This window comes from Lichenostomus cassidix, chromosome 12 (genome assembly GCF_008360975.1).
Source record: "Lichenostomus cassidix isolate B80296 chromosome 12, HeHo_3.0, whole genome shotgun sequence".
In the NCBI taxonomy this organism is placed as follows: Eukaryota; Metazoa; Chordata; class Aves; order Passeriformes; family Meliphagidae; genus Lichenostomus; species Lichenostomus cassidix.
This window is the reverse complement of record NC_139493.1, coordinates 16,211,974-16,230,933: the sequence shown is the minus strand read 5'-3', so window position 1 is coordinate 16,230,933 and position 18,960 is coordinate 16,211,974. Positions and strand designations below refer to the sequence as shown.

The 18,960-nt window shown below is 42.2% G+C and overlaps 1 protein-coding gene across 3 annotated transcripts in view; it reads right to left on the bottom strand.

Moving 5' to 3' along the window:
- Positions 1-18,960, bottom strand: part of RAD54L2 (RAD54 like 2) — a 67,492-nt gene that overhangs the window by 30,969 nt on the left and 17,563 nt on the right. For 2 of the 3 annotated variants that reach the window (XM_085072940.1, XM_085072938.1), the window contains exon 2: positions 16,083-16,289. In XM_085072940.1, coding sequence (XP_084929066.1) covers positions 16,083-16,233 — 151 coding nt within the window. In that variant the 5' untranslated portion in view covers positions 16,234-16,289. Of the gene's footprint in view, positions 1-1,820; positions 2,540-16,082; positions 16,290-18,960 lie in introns of those variants that run through there. The other variant, XM_085072939.1, reaches the window with a different exon arrangement.

Sequence of the window (18,960 nt, the reverse complement as noted above, 5' to 3'; positions counted from 1 at the left end):
ACCTTGATTTACTAGCTAGTGGACACTATTATGAAAATAATTAAAATCTGTTATAACTTTTCAGTAAGATTTTAAAAATAACAAGAAGGTATCACAGCACTGCATATACAGGTGCTTGCTACACTGAAGACCCCAAAGAAGTGTTCAGGCACCTGGAGTGAGGAAAAGCCATATAAACCAGGGAGGAAGAGAAACCTCTCTCAGCAATTGAAGCACAAAAGCAGGGAAGAACATGATGTGTAAGTTCCGCCCAGACTCACTCAGTGACCTTGTGCAGTTTATCATCTCTCTGGGGACAGGAAGGTTGTGTAGAAGTGTGACGGAGACTCTCCTGGATCCACCAGCCAGAACACAACCTCATTAGATCAGTTAAAAAAGCTTCCTCAAAGAGATAATTTTCTGCTGGCAGAGACTTTGATAGAGACCGTGACAAACCTTGCCCCAGACTTTACAACTGGATGAGTACAAGGAGGAGTTAATCTGCACTCCAGCTCTCTTTCTTTTGTACAAATACCTTTCCACCCCAAATTTTTGAAAGGCCTCTAACCTTGTATTCTCCCTCCATCTATGACCTACAGTCTCATTTCCAAAAGCATCTTTCCCTCTCCATCTTCTCTTTTTATACCTATTATCTAGACTAAGTTACATAAGCCACTTGTACCATCACCCAGATTCCTCATTTATCCAAACTCATTTTCTATTGTAATTCCTTTCTTCTCTCAGTTCACACTCTCCCTGAATTAGCTTCTTTGTCCTGCCACCACAACCAGGAAAATAAGATGGATTTTTTTGTCTAGAACCCCCTTCCCACTAACGGGCAACAAATACTGCATGACTTATTTCTGTAAAAATTCCTCATGATGACCACACTGCACTGCTCTTCTATAATAAACCAGGAATACAGAGCTGGAACTCTTGGGGACCATTTTTGATCAGCTTATTAAGTTCATAGCATTACTTTGGAGGTATCTGCCACATGAATAAAGTGCAAGAAGCTTGGCATCCCAAAGTAACTGACCTCAAAGTAAGAAGTTAAATTACAAATTTAGAAAGTTCTTCAAATCTGACCAAATCTGTGTTTTTTCTCCAAAACACAACATCCTCCCACCAGCAAACAAACTAAGGGGCAGCCATCCCCAAACAGTAAACTCTAGTTAGGATTTCACTAGCATCTTCCATTTGATAGGGGGAAAAAGGCCAAGTAGCTCTTAGTCTCTTAGGCACTAATTAGGGCATCTGGAGCAAACACCAACAGCTCTGCCTGGTGCCCAGATTGTTGCCCGGTCAGCAAGTCACCAAATATTTCACTGACAAAAGAAACTCTTGAAACTCTTATCAAGTAGGATGTTGAAGGGACAGAATACACACAAAGCTGAAAGGGGTGGGGGAGAGGAAAGTGGATATAAAATGATACTGCTATTAACTGCTGCCTTCTCTCTTGGAGAAAGTAACTTTCATTGCAACTCAACAGCAGAGGAAACAGTAACAGCCAGACCCAGAATGTCACATCACCCAAGACTATAGAATTATAGGCACAAAGGAAGAGTGAGCTTCCTTCTCATGTCCCCTCCATCAGGCCAACAGGCAATGGCAGACTGAAAACTCAACTTCTTCCATCCCTGCCTGGTAGAGAGCACATTAAAACCTGAGCCCCACAGAAGAGCCTTGATTCCTGACGCATTTTACTAGCCACTGAGTGAGGCGCTCCAGCACGAGAGTGGGAAAATGAATGGCTTGTTACAGGAAGGCAAGAGGGAAAAGAAAACAAGGGAGAAAAGAAAAGAAAAATCAACCCACAAAACCCCACACCTGAGTCCTACCTGGAAACTGCTGAGACTCATCCAAGAGTAGCATGCTGCTCAGTGCACTGAGGCAAGCCCTCTGCCCGCACACTTGTTCAACGTGGCCACACACTCAGCTCTTCTGCTATTCTCGTCTCAGCGTCTTCAGGACAAAAGTTTCCAGTCACTCCCGACAACTCCTTATCTCTGCTCACAGCCCAGCGAGCACTAAATCCACTCTCACTGGCTGTTCAGCTCGCAGGCGGGAAAAGACTCCTGATAAAACAGTCCAGGGTACAGGCAGGGAAACCTCCACTCAAGGTTTCTGAAAATAACTTTGGTAAATAGCTCCTAGTGCTTGAATCCACCCAGCTGGTGTGACGGGAATCAGTACGTATATATCCTCCCTGCACCCAGCCGAGACGGACCAGGGTCACTGTTATATAACTAGTTAAATATGCCTCGTGTTCAGCCTAAATAAAAATTGTCACTATCTCCTCCCCTGCTTGGAGAGTCAAACAACACAGCCCTGCCCGAGGTAGCTGCTGCTCCACTGGGGACCGATGCCTGGAGCTGTGCTGCCGGGACAGTTTGGCTTCCATACGCGCTCCCGATCAGCGGGAGCAACCTCAGTTATGCCCGGAAAAAGAGTTTTAGAGGAGACAAGAGGAGCAGGGCGGCTGAGTGGGTGTGTATGGGGGAGGTCTCTCCTCTGGAGCAGCGGAGCTGCACGCCGTACGGATCAGATCCCATTCACTCAGCCCGTGATCCAGTTCAACTAGTGGCAGAGACCAAGACTGAGAATAAAATAATCCTTACATAACCGCTCAGGCTCCGGTGGGGCCCCGCGCAAGGGGAATCCCAACAGACAACAGGACGTTCAGAGCAGGGGACATGCAGGACCGTAACTCTGCTTCCAAGTTCCAGAGCACATAAGGAAAAGTGGGTGGGAATGAAATGCATAAAGGCGTACAGCCTTTCTGGCTTTGAAAACAATTGTGATTTTATGAGCTATTTACATGATGCCTGCTAATTTGCAAGAAACCTGCACAACTGAGACTGAAACCTGAGCAATTTGATGGAGCTGGCAACCTGTTTGCACAGTAACAGGTGAAAGAGCATCCTGTTTGCTTGGTTAAATCAGCAGCTTGTAGAGCACTGTGAGTTGCAGAAGGCTCTTGGTGCAGCAAATGGACTATGAACGAAATTTCTCAGTTTTTAGGCAACCTGTCAGAATTTGTGGAGTGGGAGATTACTTTAAGTGAAGCTTTGTCCCGATCATTCATCTGCACCAGGATAGGCACAGAAGAGAATAAATAAGTACAGAACAAGTCCCTTAATGCTGTGGTTGAACCCCTAAAGTCCATCCATCCTGCCTAACCTTCTTCATTGTTACAGAGACTTTATACTTTATCCATGCCCAATTCCCTTCACAGGCATATCTAATGCCAGTAATAAACAGCAAACCTGGGCTGAGACAGGTAATGAAATGAGCTCGCTGGTAGTGAGCATTTGTCCATGTAACAAGTCAGCTGTTTATTGAAACAACTGGTGAGGGAGTGCTGGGAAAACCAGGACAGGCACAAGAAACCCAAAGAAGGCTGTGTCCGACAGCCCTGGCACAGACCTGCAGGACAATGAGCTGCACTCAACAGCAAAGGCTGATCTAAAGGTCTGCAAGCACAGCTAGGGCAGAGCCCAGTTACCCTATGTGTGACTCCAACCATTTTTATTTGACCTTTCATTTGAGAGGGTAGCAGGGCACTGTGAATGCTTACTGCCATCAAAATACCCTCAGTGTTTTAGGATACATCATAACTTTGGAAGAAACCCAAGATGATTTTTCATAATTAGAGCTATATAAATTTTACAAAAAAATATGAACTGTGTTACAAGTAAGACACTCAGTAACAAGACAGCCTTTCACCTGTGTCACAAATTTAAACAGCCTGGCTGGTACACAATGTTTATCAAGGGGGAAAAGAGGGACAAATATATTAAGAAATACATAGCCAAGGATCTTGCAACAGGCCTTATAAGGACTTTGTAGGGTTGGAATAAATAAGCAAACATGATCTCAGCATCTGACCTAAAAGATTTATGAAACTGGAAAGCAAGATTTAAAAACAAATACTTGTGTAAATACAGCTGGGTACTTTGCAAAGCATGCAGTGCTGGTTTTGGCTGGGAGAGAGTTAATTTTCTTCATAGCAGCTAGTATGGGGCTATGGTTTGGATTTGTGTTGGAAATAGTGTTGATAACAGAGATGTTTTTGTTATTGGTGAGCAGGGCTAACACAGAGTCAAGGCCTTTTCTGCTTCTGACACTGCTCCACCAGCAAGGAGGCTGGGGGTACACAAGGAATCGGGAGAGGACACAGCTGGGACAGCTGACCCCACCTGACCCAGGGTATATCCCAGACCATATGGTGTCACGCTCAGCATACAGAGCTGGGGAAAGGAGGAGGAGGAGGAGGAGGAGGAGATGTCTCGACTGATGGCATTTGTCTTCCCAAGTCCCTGTTACTGTGATGAAGCCCTGCTTTCCTGGGGATGGCTGAACACCTGCCTGCTCATGGGAAGTAGTTGATTAATTCCTTGTTCTGCTTTGCTGTTAAACTACCTTTATCTCAACTCACAAGTTTTGTCACTTTTACCCTTCCAATTCTCTCCTCCATCCCACTGGGGGAGGGTGAATGAGTGGCTGTGTGAGGTTGAGTTGCCAGCTGGGGTTAAACCACAACACATCCATATTACAGCAGTCAAGCATGAGAAAAATGGAAGTTCAATACACTGGGGGAAACAGGCAACCTACACCTGTCCTTCTGCACACAGTAATAAAAAGGGAATTTCCTTCTTCACCTTAGTGTGTGGAACAGAAAAGGAATTTTTCTAGCTCTTCTACTCACAACAGCCTTATGGCGAGGCCATCACTGTTAGCCAGGATAAATACATATTCACACAGCCAAGAATTAGATCTGCCTGAAACAGTCAGTTTATAAAATTATCTCCTCATGGAAGGTAATCTTGTTATAGATAAGTCCATTTACTGAATAGCTTTTCCGTGAGGCCAGTCTCACCAGTAAGGAACAATGATCTCCCTCCCCTATAGAGTCTGAAATCTTGCCCAGCTGTCACACCTCACCTTCCATGTCTGAAACCACAAGCTCTTTGCAATTGTACAAACTGTGCTATATATCAGAAGAGGCTTCTCAAAAAACTCTTGTCAACTGAGAGATTCCCTTGCAAACAACTTAAAAGATTACCTGTTAAAAAAACCAAACAACACTATAAAGTTTGTATTTTCACAGAATATCAAGATAAAGGCTTTTCAGAATATGCTTTTCATTTGACTGACAGGTCTTTTCAGCAGCAATATCAGCATCCCTGAACATTGCAAATTCACAAGCATTAAAACTCATACCGACACCTGTCTATACAGACAAGAAAATTGACCATAAAGTGTTTCAGGACGTTAGTTCCTCCGTATAGCAGAGAACATTATCAAACTAAAGTTAGTTAAACTAACTAAATTCCAACGAAACATCCCAAAACACATAGACCTTCAGGCTGGAGTACCTACTTCCCCATGCCTGTTATCCACCTGGTTCTCTCAACCCCCTGCTCCCTTGCTGAGCTCTGCAGGCTGAGCAGCTCTGGGTCTGCTCAACAGTGACCTGATGAAACACACCAAGGACTGCATCAGAGAGAAGCATGGATCTGTGATGTGCCACCCTCTCTAGGTCCCTGCAAACTGGGGTGGTTCCCTTCTCTCCAAGCTGTTCACCCTCATCACCACCCCATACAGCAGAAGAGACCTTCTTGATGATGACCACCTTGCTGATGTTCTGGGCTAAGCAAAACCAACACACTTGCCCACCCTCAACTACTCCATGCTGGCTGCACAGTCCCTTCCCCATCCCACAGCTTTCTCCCAGCCATCCTCCACATCCACCAGCTCCTTCTCCACACCCCACTGACCTCTACTCTGTGGGAAAGCTGCCTACTAACCCAAATTGTTTGTAAGTTATTGAATGTGAACTAGGCTTGAAAGCCATATTTCACTCTTGATTAGCACCTGCTAGGAGCACATACACATATAATTAGGGCCACTTTCCCTGTCCTAGTTTCCATGTTGTTTTAGCAACACAGAAAACACACAAGAATACCAGGTTTGAGTTGGACATGGTATAAGGTGCTGTTTATCCACCCAAAACAGTTCAGACAAAATCACACTTGGACTCCACAACACTCTGTGTTGGCAACTGAGTATTGCTGGGCTTTGAGAATTGTTTGCTTTTTAAATAAACACTGCACTGCAAATAAAAATTCTTTTTTATAAGATCTAAACCAACCATGGAAAATCAGAGGAGTTTTTCCATTGACTTTAGTGAGTTTTAGACTGAACCATACAGCATAAAACTTGATAAATCTGTTTTTTCTCATTTTATTTTTAATCCTATAAATCTTGGTGTATTTTCTTTCCCAAACACATCTAATTCATGGCGGGGGGGAGGGGTTGTACATAATGTAACAAAAATCTAATTGCACAAAATACAGGAAGTGACACAATGCAGTGCCTTTTGCAAATGCTTTTCAGACTGGCACTGTGGGCAAAACACACTGCTTGAGATTCCAAGGCTTTCAAAGGTTGTTTAAATGTACCAAAGAAAACAAGCTGCTACTAGACAAGATGTAATGATTTAAGATTGAAGAATTTATATCATAGACATTTGTCATCATTTTAATCAAAATTAAATCCACGGACTTACAATCCCAGTTACATTCAAGAAACTGATTCCTCATCTCTATAACTTGATAGATTTCTGCTGCTGTAGATGACAAAATGTATTTGTGCACCACTGAGGAGTTTTTTGTACAACTTGAATTTGATTCCATTCATTTTTAGCTATGTGCAAATTTGACATAAATCGCAAGCTAACAGTACATAAAAGCGCCATTTTAAAATTGTGTTTAGCAGTTCAAGTATTTAAATACTTTACATAGATGAAGATTACCTGCAGATGTTTTAATTGCAAAATTTGTTTTGACAGAGATTTAAACTAGAAGTTTCTGTTCACCTAGCCCAAAAAGATTTTATCTTGTAGCATTCTCCTGTCTCATTCTTATTTGCATATTTGCAAGTGAAAATAAAGTCTTCTGACTCCTACTTAGAATTTTTTTGAGACTGAGTCAGTGAACTCATATTGAAGAAAATGTGAACAAGACATTTGAAACATCTGCAGTACAAAATACTGTTAATAAAAAAAATACTTTGATCTAAATGATGAACCTGATACTTCCGAAAGTTTGGTGTTGCAGGTTCTTTACAGGCTAAACAAGAAGTTTAAAAGACAAAGGAAGTAACTGTGATGTGACATTGTGTTTTAAAATTGGAAGAATACTTCTAGTTTGATTAAAACAGTTCCTCACCTCGTTCCACACTTTTATTATTTATAAAATATATAGCTACATGCACATTTTATTCAACCAGTCTCTAAAACCAGCACAATACCACACAAATTAGGGGAAAATGAAATTAAAGACCCCTTGCATGGTTTTAAACTCAGATGAAAATCAAAGAAGTGTTTCACCTAGTACATCTGAACATAAAAGGGGTGCTGCCTAAAATGTAAACCAGAGGATTTTCACTTCAGCTTCCTCACACTCATCAAGTGAACTTGGCAAAGAGACTTCGCCACTCCTTACCTGCTCAAGACAGAAAATACCACATTACAAATTTGCTAATTAGCTTCCGTGTGATTTCATCACTGTTTCAGAAGCTGCAGATGAGGGAATACAGTATCTATTAGCAATAAACAGGCGTGGTACAAAGCTGACAATTGGAAACACATATGGGGAAAAAGGCACAAAACAGGACAGAGGACCAAGAGCGACTCTCCTTTTTTAGAGATTCTCTATCTGACGTATGAAAAGAAAAAAGCAAGTTTTTGGCCAATAAAGCACAACCCCTATATCCTGCAAAGCTTATCAGAAAAGCAGGAATACAACTTGGAGTAATTCTTTGCACAGTTAATAACTGCTCACTCCTTGACCCTGCTCCCCCACACCTTCATGCTAATTCTCATATTTGTGACAGCTTTAAGAGAAGAGATAAAAGAGAGGCAAAAAAACATTTGGAAAACTCCATATATATATATAGAAAATGCAGAGCCATGAATGTGGGCTGCTCTTGAACTGCATAGAAAGATTTCTATTTTGTATTCCATCATACGCAACAGATCAAAGGGAAGGAGGGAGAAAGAGGGGAAAAAAGCGTAGCTGGTTATAACACCACATCATTTCACGAGATCTGCCAGTCCCTGCGCCCAATTGGCGGCTCTGAAGGAAGCGGAGCTCTGGCGTCATCACCTCCTTTTAAAGAAGTAAAGCAAGTCATTACTCCAGGTTATATAACACTCAGACTATGCCAGACTTTATGCCACCCTCTCAAAAAGGAAGAGAGCCTGGGAGGCGGGCAGGGGAGTCACCGACGTTTTCCTCTGGAGCTTCCCCCTGCTCGGGATAAGCCGAGGAGACCAGGGAAGAGTTCTCGCTTTGGGACAGAGCAGGCAGCCGGCAAAAGGCTCAGCACTGACCGGCAACATCGGCAGTCCGCAATCCCCTGCGCAGGGGGCTGGGGGACAGCACTCCTCAGGATCTCATCCTTCCTTCCCACAGCAGCCCTCAGGCCACACCTCACCCTGCTGAGAATAACCTAGTTCACAGGGTTAGTTAGAATGCTGGAATCAGTCATTAAGCCCCCCCGAACCTCAGGCACCACTCCTCCCACACTCCTCCCCATTCCTCCCAGATTTACTGGCAAACTGCCTGCAGGCAAGGGACCTCTACCATCCTCCCACAACCCAAACTGCCCCAACACAACAACATGCCCAGCCAGGCAATATGCAGCTTCTGAATCGGCAGAGGGGTAGACAACAAAGCATCCAGCATTGGTTGTTCCCAGCAAAGTACCCAAGAGGATTTTTCTTTAACATCACCATTTAGTGAGTCCAGTAAATGCAGTTCAAGAGAGCAGGGTGCCTGTCACAGGGTCTACACAATGTGCTGGGGCACAGCCTCTCGCTGGCTGGGCAGGACCAAGCTCCTCAGACTGCACACACTAACACCATTTTGCTCTGACACACACACTGTGCTCCCGGGAAACTGCCAGGAAAAAAATAATGGGTAAAATCTGCAGCCTTCTGTAATGAAGCAAAGTTCCCAGAGAAATCAGTGGGGCTTTTGACTAAATCAGAGGCAAACCTCCTCTGCAATTTCAATGGAACCTTTCTGTATTACTCAGTAACCAGGACTGCTAAAACTGCAAATGCTACCATCCAGTCTCTTTCCCCCTTTGATACTAACTTCATCTTTTATATTTTATTCAGCTGGACTGTGGAAACATAGAAGTCAGACAGCTCCTAATTTTCTGGGTCATAGGAAACCAAAACAAGTTTCAAACATAAGGTTTGTGGATGCAAAGAGTGTATGCTGAACAGACAAAAAGCTTTTATCACTTTCAGGAACTGAGGTAACAATAAAACCCCCTCAACTTCTTAGTTATAGTACATCACCTGAGAAATGCATCCACTATCTGCAACTGAATGCACATTTACTGACTGAGTTACCCACAACCGTGAGGCTGAGCCCCACACCTACCTGATAAAGCACATTTAAACACTCTGATCCATCAGGATCATTTTTAAATGTAATTCAGTTTCCTATGACAATCTGATTAAGTTTAAACACATGTCAATAGACAGGATATTAGCTTACAACTCTTTTACAGGTAATTATTGTTTTTGTACCTCTATGGTACCACGCAGGCCATCCTCTTTTCAGGCAATTATTGGCTTGGAAGACAGTCTACATAAAGTTACTACAAGCATGAAAACCCACTGGGCATTTAAAAAACATCAAAGTGCACAGTGGTACCTGGAAGGTCAGGTTTGGCTCTTTCATAAGACCAGAGCAATTGCATAGACAACAAACCTATACCTGAGCAGAGGTTTGCTTCCCCCAGGATATGCTTTTCCAGTTTCCTTGGAAATAGTACTGATGGGCTCCAGAGGGAGCTGCATCCAGCTACCAGTAACCAAAATAAAGAATCTACATAGGGAAACCTATCAAGAAGGAAAAAGTGAGATATGTCAATCATCACTCTTCCCTTGTCCCTAAGAAATCCACCTTGTGCATTGCAAACATCCACTTACAGATTAAACTACAGGATTATAACTTATAGGGGACTCATCACTCTGAGGTACATACAGAACACAGAGGAGCTCACAAAGCCTCCCTCAGGATCCTCTTCAGTGCTTTTCTACATTTAGGAAAGCCCTGACTTTTGCTTCTTTCCACACCTTTTGCTCCAACCCATCCACTTTGAACCAACAAAAAGAGCCTTCTCTCCACGCCAAGCTTACTCTGATGGGCTTGTGCCTTTCCCTAGCCCCTGGCACCTGCCTCCAGCTAAACAAGGACAGGAGATCAAAGCACATGTCACCAGCCTGAGGCAGAAAGCACGGTAGAAACCAAGTCCACTGTGCCACACGCTGCAGCAGATGGAAGCAGGGTTTCTCAAAGATCAGCTATGTTCTCTGAGGCTGCCTTGACCTTGGCATGCCCATCTGCCCTTGGTGCCACCTGGAGAAACAGCTGTGAGAGACAGCTTTCTGAAAGGAGTGGAGAGATTGAAGTAGTAAGTATTTAATTGCTCCTCCTCTCAAGGAATAAATTAATTTTTCTAGTAGATGGGAAGGACAACTTAAAACCAGTGTACCCTAAAAGAAAATGCTGTGTAGTCTGGTCAAAAGTAGAAGGCAAAAGATTTCAAGTTGTTGGGACAAATCTTCATTTACCGACACAAGCAGGATCATTCATTTCAAGTAAAAAGTACAGGGAAATTACTTTCTAACAGCAGTTCCTTTTTTCTTTTCCTTTTTATCTCCAGCAGCATGGGCCTTTCTAAATCTGGACATAAAATGATATAGAATAGAATACCATTTAGCAAGAGCAAGACTGTCTCCATACTCTGCCTCTCTCTCAGATTCATACAGGTGAGTATAATATGACCTAATTTATAACTACTGTCAAAAAGCAAAAACTCATGTATTTGAGCAGGAGGAGCCCGCAAAATGAATGGATTTATACCAAAGACTTTCCTCTCTTCCCCTGTAAGGACAAAAAGTTGCTCTGTTCCCAACCACACACATCCAGCTGGGGACTCCCACACACCCCAGTTTTGTTTTGTTCTAGCACTTTGTTGGGGAGAAGAAAAGATAGAATGATTTGGGGTGGGAAGCACATGAATAACACCATCTCCAAAGTGAGCAGTAGATCTCTGTGCCTCAAGGATGCATTCATGTATCATTCAAAGAAATATTAACCCACACTTCCACATGACTTTAAAAACAGATTTCCAAAATAATTTTAGCTTTAATAACTCAAAGTGCTAATGAACTTTCTACTAAGTATGATTTTAACTACTCATTTTTCCTATCAGATTAGACAAGGAAATTACCCAGGCAGCCAGAAATTGATTTCCCTTTCAATGTAATTTCACCCCACAATGATGACCCACAAAGAGCCACAAAGGAACATCATATTAAACAAAAATATATATTATTGCTGTAATTTCATGCCAACATTTTTTCCCCTCAACAACCAAGTGAAAATTGTAGGAAAAGCTGATCAAACAGGACCCCTTTAAATGAACAGGCTTTCCTCTAGTGAAGGTTCAAGGAAAGCAAAGATGTTTTCAAGCTTGGATCAGCAGTGGCTACCATCTGAAGTCAAGAACTCCTGCCTTAGCATTGTGGGAAACTCAAAACTGAGTACCAAGTGGCAGCTCAAGTTCAAGCAGGAAGCAACTCCCAAAACACATTGTGGATCAAGCTCCAGATAGGAAAGGTAGCTCTGCTTGAGCTATCAGATGTCATAAGCAGGATGAGCACAGTTTTAAGAGGCTAGGGTGAGAAAAAGGTTCTCTCTTCCCCCTCACTCACCTCATGTGCCAACTCTCAGAGGTTCTGAGACTCAACCCTGACCCTCACCCTACCAAGGAGCTGCAGTGCAAAGGATCAGTGCACCCATGTCCTCCTCTCCTGGACTTGCTATTCTGTACCACTAACCATGCTCCTCATCCACTCCTCTTTAAGAGTCTGTATGTCCACAGAAACCCCACACAAACCAGTCTCAGTTTGCTCCAGCACTTTGTCAGGGAGCAGAAGGAACAGTATGAGTCTAAGCTGGGGAGAGGGAGCTCCTCCAGTTCTCCGCTAGTCAAACAGAGATGCCACAGAGCAAGCACACTCCCAGCCCTGGGGAATGAAAGAAAAGTTGGGAAAGGAGAAAAAGTGCACAAGATAGGGCAGAAGACAAGGTCAATTCCATGGAGTTTGTCTTTTCACGACAGCAGCATCCTAAGACATTATTTGGTATCGCCTGGTATCTTTGTACAGTGAGAACCGCAGCACTACTGTAGTACTGGAAAATTGTTCACTACTATGCCCTAAAAGCACTAATTCCAAACCCTGTCTGCTGTACCATGCACCCTGTAATGCAAAAACAACTAGGAGCCTTTGAGGGCAATGTCTGAATGCTTGTGCTCATTAAGACATCTTTCAGAGAACTGAACAACCACTTTTACCCCTGAACGGCACTTTAAAAAACTGTTTAACCCATATACTCAGAGGTAAGAAACAAGCAACTTTCCATCACTATTAATAACCGAATTACAGCAATATGTATGAATAAGAGATAATGAATTCCAGAGACATCAATCAGAATAATCCAGAGACACTCAGAAAGTGGAAAAACATAACAGTACAGTGGGATTCATTCAAACACGCAGCAGCTTTCCTCGGGAAAGCTCTGAGGTATGAACAGTCCGTGCATTTGAAATGATCTGTAAAATCCATATTGGAGGTTTGTTTCCTCTTTGCTCAAATTAGCTTTTATTCCTTTGGAGTCCTACACAGCCCAGAGCAACATCCAGGATCAGAGAAAAAGTGCAGGACTTGAAACAGCCCTTCATCTCTACAGTCATCAGTACATCACATTTCTAGTGAAAAAGATTTAGGGATTTAACAAAAAAAGTTCTTAGCAGTCATGCATTGCTATCGCAAAATCAAACATGATAAAACAAGTGCTGCAACCCACAAGTGATGAGAAAACAGATGAAGTGGGCAGGGATGAGAAGGCTGGCAAAGCAGTGGCAGCCTCCGGCTAGGACTGAAGCGTGCTGCTGGGATGGGTGTGCAGTCTGGCAGCCCAGGAAGGGGCTGCAAGTGTCAGGGTAGGTATGTTCTGGAAGGAGCATTCTACAAAAAGAACAAAACCTAAAGCTGTAAGAGCTCCTACACCTGATGCTAAGGTTTGTCAGCTGACCACGACTAAAGAAATGGATAAAGGATGTAAGCTATGTGGTTATTAGCTTTTACTTACTCCGAAATATTCAAAAAACTAGCTTTCCATGCTCCTTTCCTTCCTTGAGGGCAGGGGGAAAAGGTTGAAGAGCTGCTTCCACCAAGACTGAAAGCCTGTACCATATGAGTCCAAACTAAACTCTAGACTACTTACAGGACAGCCTATACTAAATGCAAACAAAACTGAGCAGAAATGAGAAAAAGGCACCAAAACTGAGGATAGCACTCAAGTACCAGAATGTAAAAAGAACTCCAAGACTATGAAACAAACTATGACAAGTATTAACCCCACATATAACATGTATCAGAAAGACAAAAACAGGTTCAACATGCAAAACACAAGTCACTGCTAAGTCTGAGATTATACTATCCACCACCACCAAGTGTGAATAATGTGACATTAACACTGGAAAGTTCTTGAGTCACCATCAATATGTGGAAATCCTAAACAAAGCCATTATTTTGCAGGCAAACTGTAAAAATGTTAGATTTGTAATTTATATAATCACTATTATTTAAAACAAGAAATCAGTTTCAGTTTGGAGAAAATGTTTATGGAGCCTGTCACCCTTCCAAAGAAATAGCTGTGAAAAATTAATAATCATCTAAAGCCTGTAGTGCTAGAAATATGCAAAAGCCCATCCACAAGGGAAAGATCCCCACAGGACCTCCAGTGGGATCAGAACAACCACAATACCAGAAGGGGAGGAGAACAGCACAGCTGGGAATAGGAAGAACAAAGTTTTAACAGAAATTATTAAAATTAAGCTTTTTAAAAGCTTCATAATACAAACATTAGAGCACTGCATCCCTTCTTATGAATAAAACTGTCTGTTCCCAATATGGTACTTATAAATGAGATTAATCGACAAAGAGGCAGGACTACAAACATCAAATGGGCAAAATAAAATGAACTTCTTAATTCTGAAGTTGGTTATATTTCATAGGCCACAGAGCAGGAGACTGGTTTATGTTACATCTAAGGTGATATAGATGCCAAATGACATTTCAGAGGCAGTGTGTAGCTGTGAGGAGGTATCAGGAAAAGTAGACTGGACACCTCCACAGAAGAAAAGAATTACACATCTAAGCACCCAGAAAGCATCCTGATATTGTGGCAGACAGAATTAAAGCTGAACAATCTGAAACCTCAGAGGCAATCTAGCTTTGCTCAGCTTGTGGAAGGGAATTTTCTCTTGTACCTGATGAACAACCACAAAAATATTTCACGTTAGTTTTACGTAAATTCTCTTTTTACTGTTCCTGATTATTTTCTACATTTGTTAAAATTTATTTTTAATTAGTCACTAGGAAATACAGAATATAAACATGTTTCTAGTGTTTTAACATGAAAATAAACAGCTGTCATTAGCAGTTCACAATGTTTACCTACTTTGATCTCGTTTGCTTTGGAAAACATAATTCTGACAAACAACTTTGAGTATTTACTCACAATAACATAGATGTTGATGATAAAGTACATAAGTCTATGATAAAATAACCATGGGGAATGACCCACTTGGACACGACATACAGACACTCCCTTCTGTTAATAAAAGTTTGGCAACCACGTCACACTTCCTACTGCTCCACTGGGTGCAGGGTCTCCTGAACAAAGTGACAACATCACCACTAGTCTCTGAGACAGAGCAATCTGTGACCTTGTAACTCTTATCTGTGTTGGTACTGGGAATTCCCTTGTTTCTTACCTGGACTAACACTTCCATTTCTGCTACTTTCTCATTAGAAAAAGCCATCACATGAATAAAAAAAGAGGGATACAATTTGTTTGTGTAAATATTTTTATAAAAGCACTTAAAATCAAAACAGCATCTTCAAGTAGCACATGGCTGAAAGAACATAAGAACAAAATAACACTTGAGGACAACAATTTACTTTGAAGCCAAAAATTCTTTAGCAACTAGAAGAAGAGAGAAGTATCCGGTTTTAAGACATTCTGTGCTAAGAAAAGGAAGACTACTCTCAGTAGTTTTAGGTAGATGTATTCAAATACCTGCACACCCTTAGAAGTTATTAAAAATTGCAATTCTGAAGGACACAAATAGAGCATCCCCTTAGGCTCTGGCTACAGTTTTGTGATACAAAGAGTTTGATGGCAAATTCAGCATGGGGAATTCCCACCTGAGCTCTGCATTCCTGTCTATGTGCCCAAGAACATCAGCCCTTCTGCTGGACCAAGAAACATTTCTAGGATCATGCCACGACCCAGAACAGTTACCTAATAACACCCAGATGTAACCTGCACAGCACAGGCACACAAACAGCTGTACTGCTCCTAACCTGAATTGTTCCTCTCCTGAAGAGGAGAGTAGGGCAGGTGGAACTAGGTGAGGACGGAAGGTGACAACTTACTTAGTCAGCACTTCCATCTTTCATCTTGTAAAACAAACAAAGGAGAATCCAACCTGGATGCTGCCAGAAAAGAACGTTTTCCAGCTGTTAAAGGTGATTACTGAGAATGAGCAATGATTGTCCACAGCATCCATCAAATTGTTTATGTATGGGGCAAGCCAACAATGTAAATATATTTATTTTCACCACATTCTTTAAATAATACAAGTAATTGTAAATTGACTTATTTACTTCTTTATATAATTGCTTCCCCAAAATCTGAAGCTAGTTTAAAAATTCTATCCTCCTCACACTTTATGCTTGTGGCTTGTTTTCATGACTGAAATACTTTTTGGCCAGGAGTCCATATTTAACATATGTTAATCCCTGTTTAGGTTATACAGCCACATAAGCACTTCTCTCTATGAGGAGCTGGACAAATCTTAACCCTTACACAGTCTCCCGAAGGGTCAAAGCGAGTTTTCTATAACAATGTATATTCCCAACCCCATTCACTCACCACTTTCATCAAGTAAGTCTTCCTCGTCATCCCCATCATTGTCCTCCTCCATCGCCTCCTCCTCATCTTCCTCCTCCTCCTCTTCCATATCCTCCTGCTCCAAGTCCGGGTCCAGGTCCGGATCACTCCCTGAGATTGACTCGTCTGACATGATTCCCAGTGGTGCTCCTTGTGCATTACCTGCTCATGTTCTACCGTGAGGCAGCCCTGAAAGGACAGAGAAGAGGTACATGAGCCCAGCAAATCACAACCTTTGGGCCTCAAGGCTCAACATCACTGCAGGATTACTGCACATAAAAAACAGTATCAGCCTTTTAAATAACAGACTCAGATGTCAGACAAAGCACCAAATCCTGTGTAGAAAACATATGCCATAAGAAATGGATCATACTGATACAAGGCCAGCATTGAAGACTCTCCATCTCTTCACTGGTATCCTTGACATGCACACAGCAGAAAGATTCCTGGTATCAATGTCTGATTATTCAGAGATGCAAAAATTAATAAATTATGTGAACAATTTCAGAACACTCCCATCCAAACATGAAGCATAGAAAAAAGGATCAGTCTCCCCTGGATACCTGATACCCTGATCCCTGCAATCACCATCACAGTGTGCAGGTGTGGGTCAGAGACAAAAACCTGTACCTGCTGCAAGGGTCACCCAGCTCCTCATCCCAGCCTGGCTGAACTCTCTGATCCAGCCACACAACAAAAACTGTTACCTTCATAATTTGGACAGCAGACAACAAAGATCCAGTTTCTAAAGGCGGGACTCCCTTCGTAAAACAGGGCAAGAAGAAAAGTAAACACAAAGGAAGGATTGATCAGACAAAATTTGTATTTCCTTTCTCTCAAGGACAAGGACTGGGGCTGGCTGTGCATAACTTGTGTCACACCACTCCAGTGCATCACAGCAGAAATTGTGGTAGAACACAAAAATAAAACCCAAAGAGAGGACCAGGGCAATCACAAAGCCACAAGTTTATCTGTTAAGGTCATGCATTGTCACTTCTGGACAGTGATGGGTACTCCCGAGCACTTCTCTTCCATACACACATAATGATCCTAAAGGAGATGTGTAAGATGGATGGAAAAAAATACAACCAAGAAAGGAAAATAAAGAAGCATCTTGATCTCAAGGAACATAAGCAAAGGATGTGTTCAAAGATCAAGCTGCAGAAGAATTAATACCCACATATTCTCTAGAAAGCTTTAAAGATGAAAAAAACATTTCCTCATCACTCACTTCCCACTGCTCCCTACTCATTCCACATTTCCAGTGCAAACTATAAAATACTTGAGAACTAATCAGACACTTAAAAACAAACAAACAAAAAAAAAGACTAAAACCCCAACTTCTAAGCAGATAAGGCAGTTCAAATATCTATAAACACTTCAAGAAACAGAGAAATTTAATTTCCAGCTGTGTTTCTGCAGTTACCAGATGAACTCAGAAACCTGAAGGTTAATGACAACTGAACACACTTGTAGCAGGGCTGAAAATCTAGCTGTTGAGTGTGCTGAATTATTCCAGCTGAAGTCATCAGCCCTGCTCTGCCCCTCTCACTTCCTCAATAACATTGAAGACTGTCTGAAAGAAAGTAAACACGGTGAAGAGCAGGCTTTGCAGAGAATGGCTTTGGAACAGGAAGCCTTTCACCACTCAGTCCCAGGTGCACTTTACCACCAGGCAGAGACAACTGAAGTACCTACACTATAACATGTGTCACACAAAGTAAGTTGGCTCAGTCAAGCAGATGGTAGAAAAGGCCAAAATCTGAATTAGCTCAAGCGGAACTGTGCCAGCATACACAAGCCAAAGATATTAATTCAGCTTCTGTGGTCTGCTGGTAGGCAGGTACAGTTGCTGTCAGGCTGCTGCAATACAGTGACCTCCAGCATCACTTGCTTTCTGATGTCTGGTGACTTCAGACAAGGGCTGCAGACACAAAGCCACATATTATCAGAAGTCTTCCTGACAAATGTTGTGCTAAAGTCTACGTGTATTTCAAAACAGTGGCTTACTTTTTCTTTTACATAGCAAGAATGTTCCCTTCCAGCTGCTATTCAGCCCTCATGAAAATAAACATATTCAAATCTGTAACTTGCAAAGCTGCATGTTTCCTTACATTTCAGGAGGAAATGGTCAATAGGGTCACCTTTGTGGGTCACCTGGGATTTCAAGGGGATTTATGTATTCCCACGTTGTCCATCCTGTGCTATTAACCACTTTGAAACCACATCCACAGAAGCATATTTTAAAATTTCTAAGTTTTACTATCCCACCAAACTGACCATGACCAAAACAAAAACCAAACCAAACAAACGAAGAAACACAAACACTGCTAATATGGCAGGAATGAACTCTCATCTACAAACAGAAAAAGCAGAAGTGCTGTAATGTCACTAAATGCTCCAGGTCAAAGAACGACACATGATACAGTTTCTCCCATCAGTACCCTCCTGCATGTCATCCTTTCATGTTCCGTTGTTCATCCCAGCACCTTAAAAAAACCAAAAAAATCAAAACAATCTCTGAAAACTGTTTAGAGGTAAGGACATAGGTCCTTGCATTGCTATAGATAAAATCAAACCCAATGGAGAGCAGCTCTCTCTTAGACTGGAGCACAAAAAGGCTCGAATCTAAGCTTTATTTTTGCTGAGCAGTAAGCACAGATTCTGTATAAGCCAGCTCCTGACACCCGCTCGGCAGCCTTGGCCATACGCGGGAGAGTTAAACAGAAGCTTTTGAAAAGACTTAATTAAACCTTGCAGAGCTGGTTGAAACAAAGATGGTTAACTCCTCTGTGCCTATTGTCGTGCCGCTGTTTATGTCGCTCCCTCTCCTCCCCCGTGCTGGGCTGGCTGCCGCTGC